The 13,902-nt window shown below is 38.5% G+C and overlaps 7 protein-coding genes across 7 annotated transcripts; 4 read left to right on the plus strand and 3 right to left on the minus strand. All coding sequences in view use genetic code 12, as the record gives it.

The window, feature by feature from the left end:
- Positions 1 to 101: 101 nt before the first annotated feature.
- DASC09_005210 (uncharacterized protein) lies at positions 102 to 3,230 on the minus strand (the record flags this gene model as incomplete). The annotated part of the gene is made up of 1 exon (XM_064994124.1): positions 102 to 3,230. One exon carries the CDS (start codon positions 3,228 to 3,230, stop codon positions 102 to 104), a length of 3,129 nt encoding a protein of 1,042 aa, XP_064850196.1.
- Positions 3,231 to 3,469: 239 nt separating this feature from the next.
- On the plus strand, positions 3,470 to 5,029 carry NMD3 (ribosome-binding protein NMD3; the record flags this gene model as incomplete). Its single annotated transcript, XM_064994125.1, has 1 exon — positions 3,470 to 5,029. One exon carries the CDS (start codon positions 3,470 to 3,472, stop codon positions 5,027 to 5,029), a length of 1,560 nt encoding a protein of 519 aa, XP_064850197.1.
- Positions 5,030 to 5,301: 272 nt separating this feature from the next.
- Positions 5,302 to 5,951, minus strand: TMA22 (Tma22p; the record flags this gene model as incomplete). The annotated part of the gene is made up of 2 exons (XM_064994126.1): positions 5,302 to 5,877; positions 5,943 to 5,951. The coding sequence occupies 2 exons, from the start codon at positions 5,949 to 5,951 to the stop codon at positions 5,302 to 5,304; spliced, it is 585 nt and encodes a 194-aa protein (XP_064850198.1).
- Positions 5,952 to 6,169: 218 nt separating this feature from the next.
- HGH1 (Hgh1p) lies at positions 6,170 to 7,244 on the plus strand (the record flags this gene model as incomplete). The annotated part of the gene is made up of 2 exons (XM_064994127.1): positions 6,170 to 6,187; positions 6,261 to 7,244. 2 exons carry the CDS (start codon positions 6,170 to 6,172, stop codon positions 7,242 to 7,244), a joined length of 1,002 nt encoding a protein of 333 aa, XP_064850199.1.
- A 516-nt stretch (positions 7,245 to 7,760) lies between these two features.
- On the plus strand, positions 7,761 to 7,985 carry DASC09_005250 (uncharacterized protein; the record flags this gene model as incomplete). Its single annotated transcript, XM_064994128.1, has 1 exon — positions 7,761 to 7,985. The coding sequence occupies one exon, from the start codon at positions 7,761 to 7,763 to the stop codon at positions 7,983 to 7,985; it is 225 nt and encodes a 74-aa protein (XP_064850200.1).
- Positions 7,986 to 9,777: 1,792 nt separating this feature from the next.
- TFG1 (transcription factor IIF subunit TFG1) lies at positions 9,778 to 11,718 on the plus strand (the record flags this gene model as incomplete). Its single annotated transcript, XM_064994129.1, has 1 exon — positions 9,778 to 11,718. The coding sequence occupies one exon, from the start codon at positions 9,778 to 9,780 to the stop codon at positions 11,716 to 11,718; it is 1,941 nt and encodes a 646-aa protein (XP_064850201.1).
- A 295-nt stretch (positions 11,719 to 12,013) lies between these two features.
- Positions 12,014 to 13,762, minus strand: GPI10 (putative glycosylphosphatidylinositol-alpha 1,2 mannosyltransferase; the record flags this gene model as incomplete). The annotated part of the gene is made up of 1 exon (XM_064994130.1): positions 12,014 to 13,762. One exon carries the CDS (start codon positions 13,760 to 13,762, stop codon positions 12,014 to 12,016), a length of 1,749 nt encoding a protein of 582 aa, XP_064850202.1.
- Positions 13,763 to 13,902: the final 140 nt, after the last annotated feature.

Raw genomic sequence — 13,902 nt, forward strand, 5'->3', positions numbered from 1 at the left:
TTTTTATTATTATTATTTCATATATTTATTAAATCCAGTAGCAAAGAGCAAATATAAAAGAAGCGTGAAAAGAAAAGGAAAAAAAAAAAAAAAGTAAACACTCATTTATCTCTCTTGAAGAGATTTCTGGTAATTTTTCCTTTGACATTCTTATTAACATTGATTGTTCCTTTAAGAAATCTATGCGAGCCATAATTGATCCGCGAATTAAGAGACATTCTTCTGCTGGAACTGGTAGAACTATGGTTGGTACCTGCATTATGCTGCTGAACAATATCGTACGCAGCTTTGGTATTTGGCCCAATTTCCAACGCCGATAATTTAGGGGTATTAGCGCTCGATTTCAAAGTAGCTTCTAACCATATTTGAAGACCAGAGTCATGAAGGTATTCATCCTCACGAACTTTCCGCAAAATTTCATGAACTTGTTCACCGCTATGATCAAAAATCTGTTGCATGTTATGTTGGATTGGATGGAACTGTTTTGGGGAAAATGACGTGAGTTCGTCCTTTGGTGGGACTGCTGGAGAATCAGCATCCTTATCAGTTGATAGTTTCCTAGGGGTCTCGATATCCTTATTGGCTTCAGTACCTGGTGTTTGTGGGGGTGTTGGGATATCATCTTTTTCAAAAGTTGAGGTCACTTTGGTCAATGGGGTTGTGGTCGTGAAGTTCTTATGGCTAACCTGGCTGACATTGCTGGTAGACCTACTAATTTTGTCGGTTGATAGGTTTTTCTGCACCGAAATCAACTCAGAGGTTCTCTTTTTTGCCATAGGAGTTGTTTTGAGGAGGGAAACTTGTTGCGTAGAAATCAAGTCAGTTTTCACATCGTTGAGTGGTGGTTCAATAGGATCAGTGGATGGCGCAGTATCTATTGTTGAAGCTATAGAATCAACCTCATTCCCTGATTGCTTTATTTCTGAGTCTATTAGGTCTTTTGAAATATTATTGGTAAATACTGGCGCTGAGGTCTCTTCCTCCTTAGACTCCGTCAATTGATTAGTAAATTTCATTTCTGGTATGGGTTCAGATGACCAAATTCCATTACTAGTTCTGAAGGCCGTATCAGCTTCTTGTTCTTCATCATCGTCTTCATCATCATCTGACATGCCTAAATATTCCTTAGCAAAGGAAACAGGAGCAGGAGGGAGACCAAATTTCTCATTCAGAGATTGCAGCCACGATTCATCGTCTTTCAAAATATCCCGTGCCGATGTTGCACCATTATTCGAATCCTGTGTTGCGTTGCGCATGATTGATGACAAGGCAGCAGCATCAAACTTATCATGTGCCTGTTGAGTTCTTTTAATGAAATCATTTTTGTAAATTGATGTTCTGAATTCCGAAGGATTATCGGTAAAGATTGATTCGTTGTCATCGGCAGAAGCAAAATTATCACCGAATACCCTTCCTGTTTCCATGGGATTATTATCACTATTATTATAATCATTTTCCTCGAGATCAACATTGTTAGCGTTCTTCAATTCATCAGCCTTTTCTTCTGGAACCTTAGTCTGGTTGATATTCTCAGTGACATCAAATTGGGTACTATCAGCCATGGAATCTTCGTAACTATTATCGGCAGTTTCATCTTCCAATTTGAGGCTTGGAGGTTGAATAATATTACTAGAACCTTCTGACACCCATATACCTTTACCGGTGTTAAATGCCAGCCCTTCTTCTTCTTCTTCTTCTTCTTCTTCTTCTTCTTCTTCTTCTTCTTCTTCTTCTTCTTCTTCTTCTTCTTCTTCTTCTTCTTCTTCGTCATCCTCATCATCATATTCTTCTCCTATCATTACTTGATCTTCTACTTCTTCTTTTTCTTCTTCCCCATTTGGTTCATAATGGTCAGATCTATTTTTAAAGGCCCCAATATTTGGAGTTTCATTAAGACTCGGTTCTGTGTAGACTTCTTCCATGTTCCCTGGAAGTTGAGCAGCACTCTTGGAAACATCTTGTGAACCAGCCTCTTCCTGAATTTCTGGCATATTTATCTCTTTATATAATATCAGAGAAGGTTCATTGAAATCTTCACTATTGGCAATAGAATCAGCTAGGGAGTTTCTGTCACTCTCCTCCTCCTCTAAGAGTGCCAGAGGTTTTATTGGGCTTGAAACCTTAATGCTCGGTTTAACATCGTCAACAGAGGACCACGCGCCTTGGCTAGTTCTGAAAGCATCAGCCTCATCTTCTGAGTCTGATAAATCAACTTCATCAACGATATCATTAGCATACGCTTCAGGCTCCCTTTCCATAGGGTTCTCATTGATATGATATGGTTCTGGCGCAACATCACCCCCGTACAGCAAGTCATCTTCTTTAATAGATGGCGATCTGGAAGCGCGCAATGGAGCCGTTTCTTCCTCACTAATAGGGTGGATCCCTTCTTGTAATAGTTGACCACTGATAATATCTTTAGAAGTATCATTTGCTGAAAACTGAAGGTTCTCGAAATCTTCAAATAAATCCTCAAAATTTTTATCTAGTTTCGAAACATCACTGATTCTCTTAGTATTTGATATAGGTCTTGATTGAGCAAACCGTGGTGATACTGGATAGTCCATTGGATCAAGTGGTAATTCCTTTTGGTCTGCAATAGTGATGGGTTCTTCTTCTTCCTTTGGGTGAATGATAGTTGGTTTATTGATATCTTCTTGATAATCGTCATCCCAACTGTTTTCGCTTATTTTGTCATCCTCATCATCCTCTTCCCTGTTCTCCAACTGGTTGGAGATACTCTTGTAAAGACTCTCCATCAAGTTCAAGTTCTGTTGACGTTCAAAACGTTCCTCTTCTGTTTTTTGTCTATATTCTTCCACAGAATCTAATGATACATTACCAGAGGTAGCTTCTGGTTCGGTTTCTCTAGTAATTTCAACTTCAGGCTTGGTTTCACTAATTTCAACATCGTGCAACTTCTTGATGTGCTGAGGTTCCTTAAATTCCTGTTGAGCTGGGGGGTTTATGCTTTCGGCCGGTACAGTACTTGGTAAAGGAGCAATTGGTGGGGTATATTCCAATATAGCATGGCTCTTGGGTGTTTCTTCCTCAATTTTCTCGACTTCTGTGTGCTGGGGTAGTGATACAGTATTAGATCTCTCTTGTTGTTCTTCCTCTTCCTCTTCCTCTTCTTCTATATAATCATCATCATCATCATCATCCTCCCAGTCGTCGTAGATATTCTTGGACATGGAACTGACCCACCTTTTGGAAGGAGCCCTCTGCATTGTCTGTGTTTTTGTCTTATTGTATCTATCTAACCGTTAATGGCCTTTCCAAACAGGTGTCAAAAGAAGACGAAGAAGATCGATTTTTACGGCGGCGTTTCATTATTGTCACGTGCACGTCATCTCATCTTCAGAAAAAAAAAAAAAAATCTGTGCAAAATTTTTTTTCAGCTTTTCAAAAAACATTTCTAATCAGCTAAAAGACATACCACCGATATTCAACCGTTTGGAAGTAGAAAATGGAGTTTACAAAGATCCCGGATTATACCCAGAACGCCCACAATGGGGCCGCCACCATTCTTTGTTCGAACTGTGGGGTTCCTATGGATGGTTCCACAGGGTTGGTTATGTGTTACGATTGTATCAAGTTGACCACTGATATCACTAAAAACATCCCAAAAGAAGCCAATATCTCGTTCTGTAGAAACTGTGAGCGTTTCTTGCAACCTCCAACTCAGTGGATGAGAGCCGAGCTTGAATCTAGAGAATTGCTCGCGATCTGTCTTAGAAGATTGAAAGGTATCAATAAGGAAGTGAGATTGGTGGATGCGTCGTTTATTTGGACCGAACCACATTCCAGAAGAATCAGATTGAAGTTGACGGTTCAAGGTGAAGCTATGGCCAATACCATTGTCCAACAGTCTTTTGAAGTTGAGTTTGTGGTGATTGCCATGCAATGTCCAGACTGTGCCAAATCATACACCACCAACACCTGGAGAGCCGCAGTACAAATTAGACAAAAAGTCCAACATAAGAGAACTTTCTTATATTTAGAACAATTGATTTTGAAGCATAATGCTCATGTTGATACCATTTCCATCAAAGAATCAAAGGATGGGTTGGATTTCTACTATGGTCAAAGAAATAGTGCAGTGAAGATGCTTGATTTCTTGAACGCTGCGGTGCCGATCAAATCAAGAAAGTCCGAAGAGTTGATTTCTATTGATACCCATTCCGGTTCCTCGAGTTACAAATTCACATTCTCCGTAGAAATTGCCCCGGTTTGTCGTGATGACTTGGTGGTTTTACCAAAAAAAGTGGCCCGTTCATTGGGTAACATTTCGAGATTGGTGCTATGTTCAAAGGTTACAAATATGCTCCAGTTCTTGGACTTCAAGACTTTACAAACTTCTGATTTACTCGCCAATACTTACTGGAAAGCTCCATTCGCTTCCTTGGCCGATGTTTCTGAATTAACCGATTTCATTATTTTGAATGTCGAACCAGTCGGGGTGTCTAGAGGGAAGTATGTGCTTGCTGATATCACTTGTGCAAGAGAAGTTGATTTGGGGGTAAATGATCGTGAATTCTATATCAGATCGCATCTCGGGGGTATCTTACATCCAGGTGACACCGCGGCTGGGTACTACTTGGTGAACTCAAACTACAATAGTCAATTATGGGACGAGTTGGTCGACAATGATTCCAAAGATTTAGCTGAAGTGGTTTTGGTGAAGAAGAAGTACGAAAGAAAATCTAAGAAGTCTAAGAACAGAGCATGGAAGTTGAAGAGAATGGCTAGAGAACACAATGAAATCACTGCCGATGACAATAACTCGAGATCTGCTAAACAAGAGTATGCTAAGGCCGAAAGAGATTACGAAATCTTCTTGCAAGAATTGGAAGAAGATAAGGAATTGAGAGAAACTGTCAATCTTTATAAGGATAGAGAAGCTGAACAACGGTTGCAAACCGTGGATGAGGATGGTGAAATTGATATCGATGATGATGAGGATACGCCAGTGATCGATGTCGATGAGTTGTTGGATGAATTGGATGACATGACTTTGGACGGTTGATTGTGTGCTGTTGTTGTTTTCTTTTGTTCTATTTCTTTCTGCTTTTTTTTTTTCTAATATACAAGAGGTTTTTTTTTTATTACTGTTATTTTATTTTTAGCCATTTTGTTGTTGTTTTTCATTTCTTTGCATATTTTCGAATCACAATAATTATATTAAGGTAATAATCATTCAAATTTATCAAGACAATAGAAGTTATTCAAAGTAACAGACATAAAATTAATACATAACAAGATGGAGAGAACGGGAAAGAAGAGATGGGGGTGTCACATTTAGACTGTAGGCTGCGCAGGCTTCTTTTTCTTCTTATCTTCCACCATCTCCACCTTGACATCCTTCAATCCTTGTTCCTCCAACAACTTGTGGATAAATTCTTCACACTCGTCGGCCAAATCACCTTGAAGAACAAGGTCTTCCTTCTTTTCTGCGTTTTTGACCACGCTGGCACCGGTAGCAAATTTCGACGAGAACTGCTTAGACAACTTCTTGATGTTGAGATCAAACACCTCTAGCCCACTGATACTGATCACTCTTTTTCTCTTGGTTCTTTCGATCTTCTTGATGATGATCTTCGAGCTCAATTTCTTCTGTAATTCTCGTTCTGCCTTCTTGGCCTCTTTGATTTGTAATTTTTGCAAGTCTTTTTCTATTTGCTCCTGCTTTTCTGTCGGTAACGTCGAAGAGGCTTTAGTTTCTTGTGATCCCAGCAAGTAAAGCTTCTCGTACAATTCAGGATGGGCATCTTCTAGCCATGCTTTACACTGGACAAACTTACCTCCGAATTCACAGTATTCTGGAGGGAACGAGCAGATCCCACAATAGACTATACTTCTTGGGTGTGGTTTTTCCTAAAAACAAAAAGAGTCTGTTAGTATTTCGCACCAACCCAAAAGACCAAACAGAATAAACGTACTTCTGACATGATATTATTATTGTTATTGACGGCAAAACTTGTCTCCTCCCTGTGATGAGAGAAGCAGAAAAAATTGTTTTTGTTTTGTGCGGTAGAAATCCCGTCGCCTTTTTTCAGCGGTGCGCACAGACCGAAGAGGAAATCAGAAAAAAAAAAAAAAAAAAATTTCATCTTCCTCTGCTTCCACTGCCTCTCTCATTACTAAGACATTCATTGACAGAGACAACATGTCCGAACTCCAAGAAGTATGTGCTTGTCTCTTAGCATCATCATCATCTTGCTCCTCCCGGTTCTGTTTACTAACCACAATATCCACAGCTCGTAGGCTTTTTGGGCCATGAAAATACCGTGGTGAAGACTGTGGCGTTGCAAAACCTTTTGGGGTATTCCGCCAGCAATAAGGACGTTTTCAGACCAGAAGGATTACAACCAATCAAAGACTTGATCAAAATCACCCAGGAAAAAGGGGCCACTAATCAAAAAATTGCCCTCACGATTTTGGTCAACGTCTCCGATGTGTCAGAGGTCCGTCAACTTATCATCGATGATGAGGAATACTTGAAGTACATTGTTGGGGAAATACAAAATGATTCACCGAACGCCGCGCTTTATTCTATGCTTCTAGCAAACTTGTCTTTCGAACCAACATTCAAGCTCTCGAAGGATCAAGTGGAAGTTTTGTTGGCCAAGTACGTCCTAAACCAACCTCAACATGATTACTTGAGTCTTGTATTTGTCAACTACACCAACAAACTCGAGGGAAGAAACTTCTTTTTGGAAGACGATAATTTGTCAAGCATTATTGTCTTCAATGACAGTGACAATGAAAAGAGAAAAGAAGGTAGTGGGAAGCTTTTAAAGAACTTGTTGTTTAATATCGATTCGCATTTGAAACTTATTGAAAATGATCAAATCAAATTACTCACTTACATTTTATCACCATTGATCTCCTCCAACTATACCCTTGATGATGATGAAGAATTTGCCTTGCCAGAAGAATTACAGTTCTTGCAAGACAAGCAGATGGAATCGAACCTTGAGTTGGTCGCGGTTTACTTGGAATGCTTGCTATTATTGTGTACCACAAAACCAGTTAGAGTGGCAATGAGAGAAGCCAGTGTATATCCTGTCATCAGAGAATTGCATAAGACCGTGAATGACCAAAGAGTCTGTGAATTGTGTGAGGAAATCGTGCAATTTTTGGCCAGAGAAGAAGCACCAGAGCAAGAAGAGGCAAAGATCACTGAGGAAGCGGACGATGATTTCTCCGATGACGACGACAAGATGATTGAAGTTTTGTAGATGTGATAGTTATTTGTATAATAGAGGTATCGTTTTTTAGAAATAACTGTAAACTAGAGAGATATATACTGGGGGGAGGGTTCTAAACAAGGTTCTACTGGTCGTAAAAGCCAGATGCTATGAAACAATAAACAAGCAGAAACATCGTTTGGATACTGGGAAATTGCTTACAAAAGCATTTCTATAAATAATCAATATTGAATGAAATGATAGAATTTCTGTCCAATTGTTTAGGAATACCATATGATGGTCGACTTCTGGGTCTATCATTTGATGGATCTTTTTTATGGCCAGAAATAGTAATTCACCAAAAACCTCACACTTTGTTTGGAAGGATTATTTATCTTTTGCGCCCATATTATGTATATATGTATATATATATAAATGCAATAAATTATTTCGTTAATAATATTAAGTCTTAGAGTTTATTGTGTTTATCAAAGATTGGATATACCAATACATAGCGTAAATGAAATTGACCTACACTACAATAAATTGTCATAATATGGTGATATCATGGGTAAACTCATAAAGTCAGGGCAATTACCTAAAAGAATATGGATATCGTTTTTAAGAAATTTTCTATCGAAATTTGCCAAAGTTAGACTTCGAAGAGCAACCACTTGTGCAGCTAGTAAGATTATTTTCAGTAAGAAAGTTGCTGAAGTGATCCATATTGGAGTTGCTGAAGAAATTAGCCAAGATACTTTGGATTTCTATTGGGCATATTTGGTCAATTAATTTGAAGAAAATACAAACTCAAGCGAAATCCCACTTAAGAAAGGTGTAAATTTTTCCACATCTCTCTGGGAAAGTATCCATGATTTGGAAGCAAAAACCCTCCTATCTTCAAAGGATATATTAGAGGATAATTTTATAACTGAAGCTGAGCACTTGGTGGTCAATCTCGTCTACAGGGCTTTGAATAATTTTAATATTGGTACTGACACACTGAAATATATTGATTTTTCTTTTTCAATCAACGATAAAGAAGGAAGATGCCATCTCTGTCCTGATATTAAATTGTTCAGGGTAGAAGGTTTTGGATACCGTATAACTTGTGAGGTCAAAAAAACAGAAATTGGGCGGCAGTGAGAACAAATTATTATTAGATTTGAGCCAATTATTTGAATATATTGTTGTGGTCAAAACCAAAATTGGCCTCCTAATAAAATGGATGGAGAAATCTATTTGTTTGTAGAGGCCATAAAGCTTTCCGATAAAGCTAGCAAAATAAAAGTGCCGGAGGGGAAGTTATTTATAGAAAGATAGCTAAGCCGGCTGAAAAAGATGTTGAAAACTATGCTGAAAAAGATTACAGTGATATGAGGAGATGGTTTTAAACTGATGTTGTTTTTTGGTTCCTCAAAGGTAAATGTGCCAAGTTCATTTTTGAAACCTTTCAAAATTCTCATTGGAGAAACCCAACATACAAGGAAGTAGTAATTGAGAATAGAGAAAATTTACAAATGCTTCAATCTGAAATTGGTTGTGACTCCCAAGATTTCAAAAATACCGGTGAATATTTTAACATAAAATGCGTTCAATGCTCCATCATTACAGAAGCTAGCCAGTCAGTTACTCTTGTGTTATTGTCAAAGTTTCTGGTCCTGCAAATCATTATTTAAAAGCTGAGAAAAAACGCAAATTTTGAAGACTGTGTGGATGAAATGCTATTCTTATACTCTTGGGAATGCCATCCTATAATACTATTAATAAGTTGAATCAAGGGGACATCACAGGAATATTAATAAGCCTGAAATTAATTATATGGGTTTCACTTCCCTTTGGAATTATGGATCGTCGCGTTTTGAAGAAATATCTCCTGCAAGAAATCACTGCGAATTGAATCTCTTTGATGGTTTATGGGAACGAGTAGCCGAAAAAGCCAAACAAAGTGAGTCTGAAGAATGCTTGAAGAGTAAGGCTTGACGATTAATAGTAGTGATACATCTATCGAGGGTATATGAACGGAAAAAAAAAAAACAAAAACAAAAAACAAAACAATATAACAATCCAGGAAGTACTGTGCACGAAAGATATAATTTAAAGTTTTGATGCTCTATTTAACGAGAGTACTTCAACACAATATATATTTATAAATACTCTATTTTTCTTTTGATAATATGATAATCGTCTTGAAGAGTTAGTTTACAGCAGTGTAATACTGAATAAGATCATTCAATCTGGAAATCAGTACAAACTACTTTTTTTCATAGATGAATATTTCACTTATTAAATTACATTAGAACCTCTCTGACACATCCTCAAGCTCTCTACCATGATTTAAATACGAGAAATAATATCATCACCGTCTTCCTCTTATGTTGGGCGCGCACGCACACATCGGTTATAATCCCTGGCCATCAAGCATGCCATTTTTTTTCCCTTCCAAATTGAGAAGAAGAAGAAGAAGCAGAAGAAGCAGAAATTTTTGGTTGAAGTTTTTGTTGTTGTGTTCATCGAGAGACTTTGCAATCAGCGGCTAAGGCAATCAATTTTGTTATTGTTTTTTATATTCAATCGATAGAAGATGTCGACCTCAAACAATAACACCCCACCGCCCTCATTCCTTCGCCGCAGCAGCCCGTTTGTCAGGAAGCCTAGGACACCTTCTCGAGCAAGTGGAGGCGCTAGGGGCAACGGCAGTCCTTTGATCAGCAATAGAAGACCGGTAGGGGGTCCTTCCTCTCTAAGATACAGAAAAGACCAGCCTAATTCTGTTGCGGTGAAAAAGGAGGAAGAAAACGAAGGGGTTTTTCAGGAATTCAAAATCACCGCATGCACGAGAGAAGAAATTGAAAATGTTCAATACCATTTGATGAAATTTCAATCGAGAAACGAGGTGAATCCTGTGAAAGACTTCACCAAGCCAATCAGACTCCATAGAAAAGATCCTAGAAATATGCAGTTCCAGCTAACTCTTAAGGAAATTGATGAACGTGAACAATTGAACCGGGAATTGAGAGGGGAAACCGCTGATGATTTGGGAGATGGCAACAACAACGATAACGGGATGGGAGCTGCCCTTGATTTGGACGCTTTGGAGGCAAAGGAGGTTGAAGAAGAAGCTCAGACCGTAGCGCCAGAACCAAAAGCTGGTCCAACAAATATCGCTCCTGAGAAGCAAAAGGGGAAAAATAAGAGAAAGACCAGGGAAGTGAGAGTGATGAACGAAGATGCCAGAAAGTTGAGATACGAAGAATTTTATCCTTGGGTCATGGAAGATTACGATGGCCTGAACACTTTTGTGGGTAATTATGAGGCAGCAACAACTGTGGGACATAATCATGCGTTGTTAGTGCCGGTAGCTGATGGGAGTTTCAAGATGATACCGATCAATAAGATTTACAAGTTCACTCCAAGAAATAAATACGCTACTTTGACATTAGAGGAAGCAGAACAGAGATTACAGGAAAGTAATTCCGTGCCAAGATGGGTGATGGAGAAGATTGATGATGAAGAAGAAGATGGGGTCAAGACCGGTAATACCAAGAAAAAGAATGCCAGAAGAAATAGATTCAAAACCGTGTCGACTGACGATTTATTTGGTGACGATGATGACGACGAACGGAAAAGAAATTCCGATAATGATGGGATGGATTACGATGAAGAATTTGCAGATGACGAAGAAGCACCAATTGTTGGAGATCATAATGATGAAGAAGAAAAAGAATCAAGAAAGAGAATGGAAAAAGAAATGTTGAGTGCTAACACTGGTTTAGAACAAACAGTAGATGACGATGTCAATGATTTATTTGATGAAGAAGCAAAGAAAAAGTTCGATAAAGAAGGTAAGAAGTTGAAGAAGACTTTGGTGAAGAATGAGTATGGCCAGATCATGTATGAGTCCGAAGACGAAGAGAACCCTTACATGTCTGATTCTGATCTTGAGACCAGTGAATCTGAAACCGAAGTTAAAAAAGAAGAAACCAACGGATTGGAAGGATTGAATGATAGCAATAAGGCTTCCAAAAGTACCAGTCCTATGCCACCACACGCTCCTCAGATTTCTGTTAAATTGCCAATCAATAATCCAATAGGGTTTGTTACTTTCACCGCTAGTAAAGCGTTGTTGTCACAATTCCCAGGCGGTGATTGGAACCCGGCGGTCTCCAAGAAGAGATCTATTGAATCTGCCGGGGAGAAGGAAAAATCACACAAAAGACAAAAGACAAAAGCCGCTTCTCCTGGGGCTGCTGCTGCTACTGGAGCCATATCCTCTCCTGGATCTCCAGGCAGTCCAGGGTATTCTTCCGACGCAAATGATCCAACATTGCTTACTCAAGAGGAGATTGTTAATTTGATCAGTACTCGTGAGCTTACAGCTAAAGAGTTGTTTGTTGAATTGAAACCAAAGATTGCAAAGAATAAAGCGAACAAGGAAATATTCAAGACATTAATTAAAAAACTGGCCAAAGTTAAGATCAATGATAAAGGCATCAAGGTCTTGGTATTAAAGAATACAAACTAATGAAAATGGTAAACTTTCTCTACAACCTATTTACAAATAGCTGTATCATATACCACCTTTTTTTTTTTTTCTGTGCCCCCTTTTTTTTCTTGTTTAAGTTTTTTGAGATAATTTTCTTTTCGGTTTTTTGAGTTTTTAATAATAGTAATCTTTGAATTGCCATGGCACTAAAGTAAAAAAAATAAAAAAAAAAGATACAAAGAAACCCTTCATTTTAAAAGTGTATTTTCTCCAAATAGTCAATGTCATACGATAGTAGTCCCATAAATATCTCGTAATATCATTTAGGTGCCAATCACTCCCATGGCCACTTACAGTATACAACAACGTCCCCGCTTCTTCTACTGTCCCAGTGGAAATAACTATTGAAGAACCTGTCGCATTCCTCGTACTTTGAGTTCTGCAAGTAATTCTTCATAAATGGTTCCAATGCTTCGAAGAATACCAAATGAGTTGGCCATTCATAATTATACACCCTTCCTTTTGTACGGAACTGTTTATTGAATGGTGGGAAATGGATATCCAAATAACTTTTTGGGTCATCGTAGAACTTGTCCGACTCATCCTTATAATTCGCCAATGTTGTCTTGATGGACTCGGTGGTGAATATTTCCGGATCCATCATCGATGATGATGGAGGTTCACAGGTCAAGTACCATATTTTATGATTCAAATCTGGACGGTGGAGGTATGATTGAAGCGGCGTCGAGTGGCAGGGGGTAAGGAACCCAATGGAGTCGACGTCAGGATTAAATTTGAGAAAGTTGATAACGTCAATTACTCCCCTTTCCTGGACTTGAGTCAATAACACCCCGAGAGCGAGGTTAATAATAAGAATCGCATATATTACTACCTTGCCAGCCCAGCGTGGGAAAATCAAAGAAGAAGATGCTTGATCGGTGGAAGTAGAGAATTTGTAGAATCGATAAAACCCTTGGGCGGCAATGACCAAAAGAAATGGCATCAATTGATAAATGAACCGGAATTCTTTATGGGTGATCAAGGAAAATACCCCGATATTGACGGCAAGAACCGATAGAAATAACAGCTTAAACTGGAAATCGCCACAAACCAATCCGAAAATGAAAAATGGTAAATAACTGGTCAAAATGAATGGAATCGATTGGGTCAAATGGAAATGCCAGCTGTTTATCCCGTAAAAATCGGCAAAGGAATTGAGAACATTAAATTTCACAAAGTTTACTATTGGGAACACCAATCTTTCATAATAATAAAAGTCGATTGCCGTATTAATGGCGAAAATCACTGATCCCACAACCATTGCGAGTCCCAAAATCTTCAATTTATTACCCAAACCAGATACTTTAAAGAGCATATATGGGCCCAATACTATCCAAATGAAAATATTGGTGGGTCTAACGATCACCGCCAACGCCGCAAACGTCAATGATTTCCCTAACTGTGACAAATCTATTGTTTTCTTTTGCCCCTGTAAAAATTCCCATGGCCAGTAATTTAGGGCAATTATCGTCAAATTCAATTCAAATGTACTGGAAAAAGTCCTGGTGAAGCAAAACCAGTTGAATGATGACACCACACTCAAAAGTAATACCGCTCTCGCTAACGTTTCGTTCCCAAAGAGTTTTTGAGAGAAAGTGTATAGATAAAACTCACTGATTGCCGATACCACTCCTTGGAAGATTTTTGGCATTAATAATACCCCAACGTCACCAAACCCTAATAAATCACTCAATTTAAACGATAAATAAAACATAAATGGATAATTGAACGACCGTAGCTGATCTATCCATTCCCAGGTCAAATCACCGTACCCAAAGGCAAATTGATGAGCCGGCTCAAGCGATTGAAAATATTCATCTGGTTGGAAGAAAGTGTTGACAGTGAACGCGTTGATCAATCTTAAAAGGATCAAGTACTGGATCACCAAAGGTTTCGGGAGAGATTCGTATTGGGTTTTCTGCTTTTCTATCTTTTGAACTGCAACTTGCTCATCCTTGGCAACCACTTCTTCTTGTTCTTCTTTCTCCTTCCTCCTCCGCTTCAATTCAGTTTCATCCACCATTATTATTATAATAATCAAAAAAACAATGAAAAAAAAAGGGAATGTTTTCTCTACAAATCGCCATTTCTGACATCTACGAAATTTCAATTTGATTTCATCTTCCACTCTGCAGAACTGTCGGCCCAATCCGAGGTGAAAAT

The sequence above is a fragment of the Saccharomycopsis crataegensis genome, assembly GCF_037102585.1.
Source record: "Saccharomycopsis crataegensis DNA, jcf7180000000072, whole genome shotgun sequence".
Lineage (NCBI taxonomy): Eukaryota > Fungi > Ascomycota > Saccharomycetes > Ascoideales > Saccharomycopsidaceae > Saccharomycopsis > Saccharomycopsis crataegensis.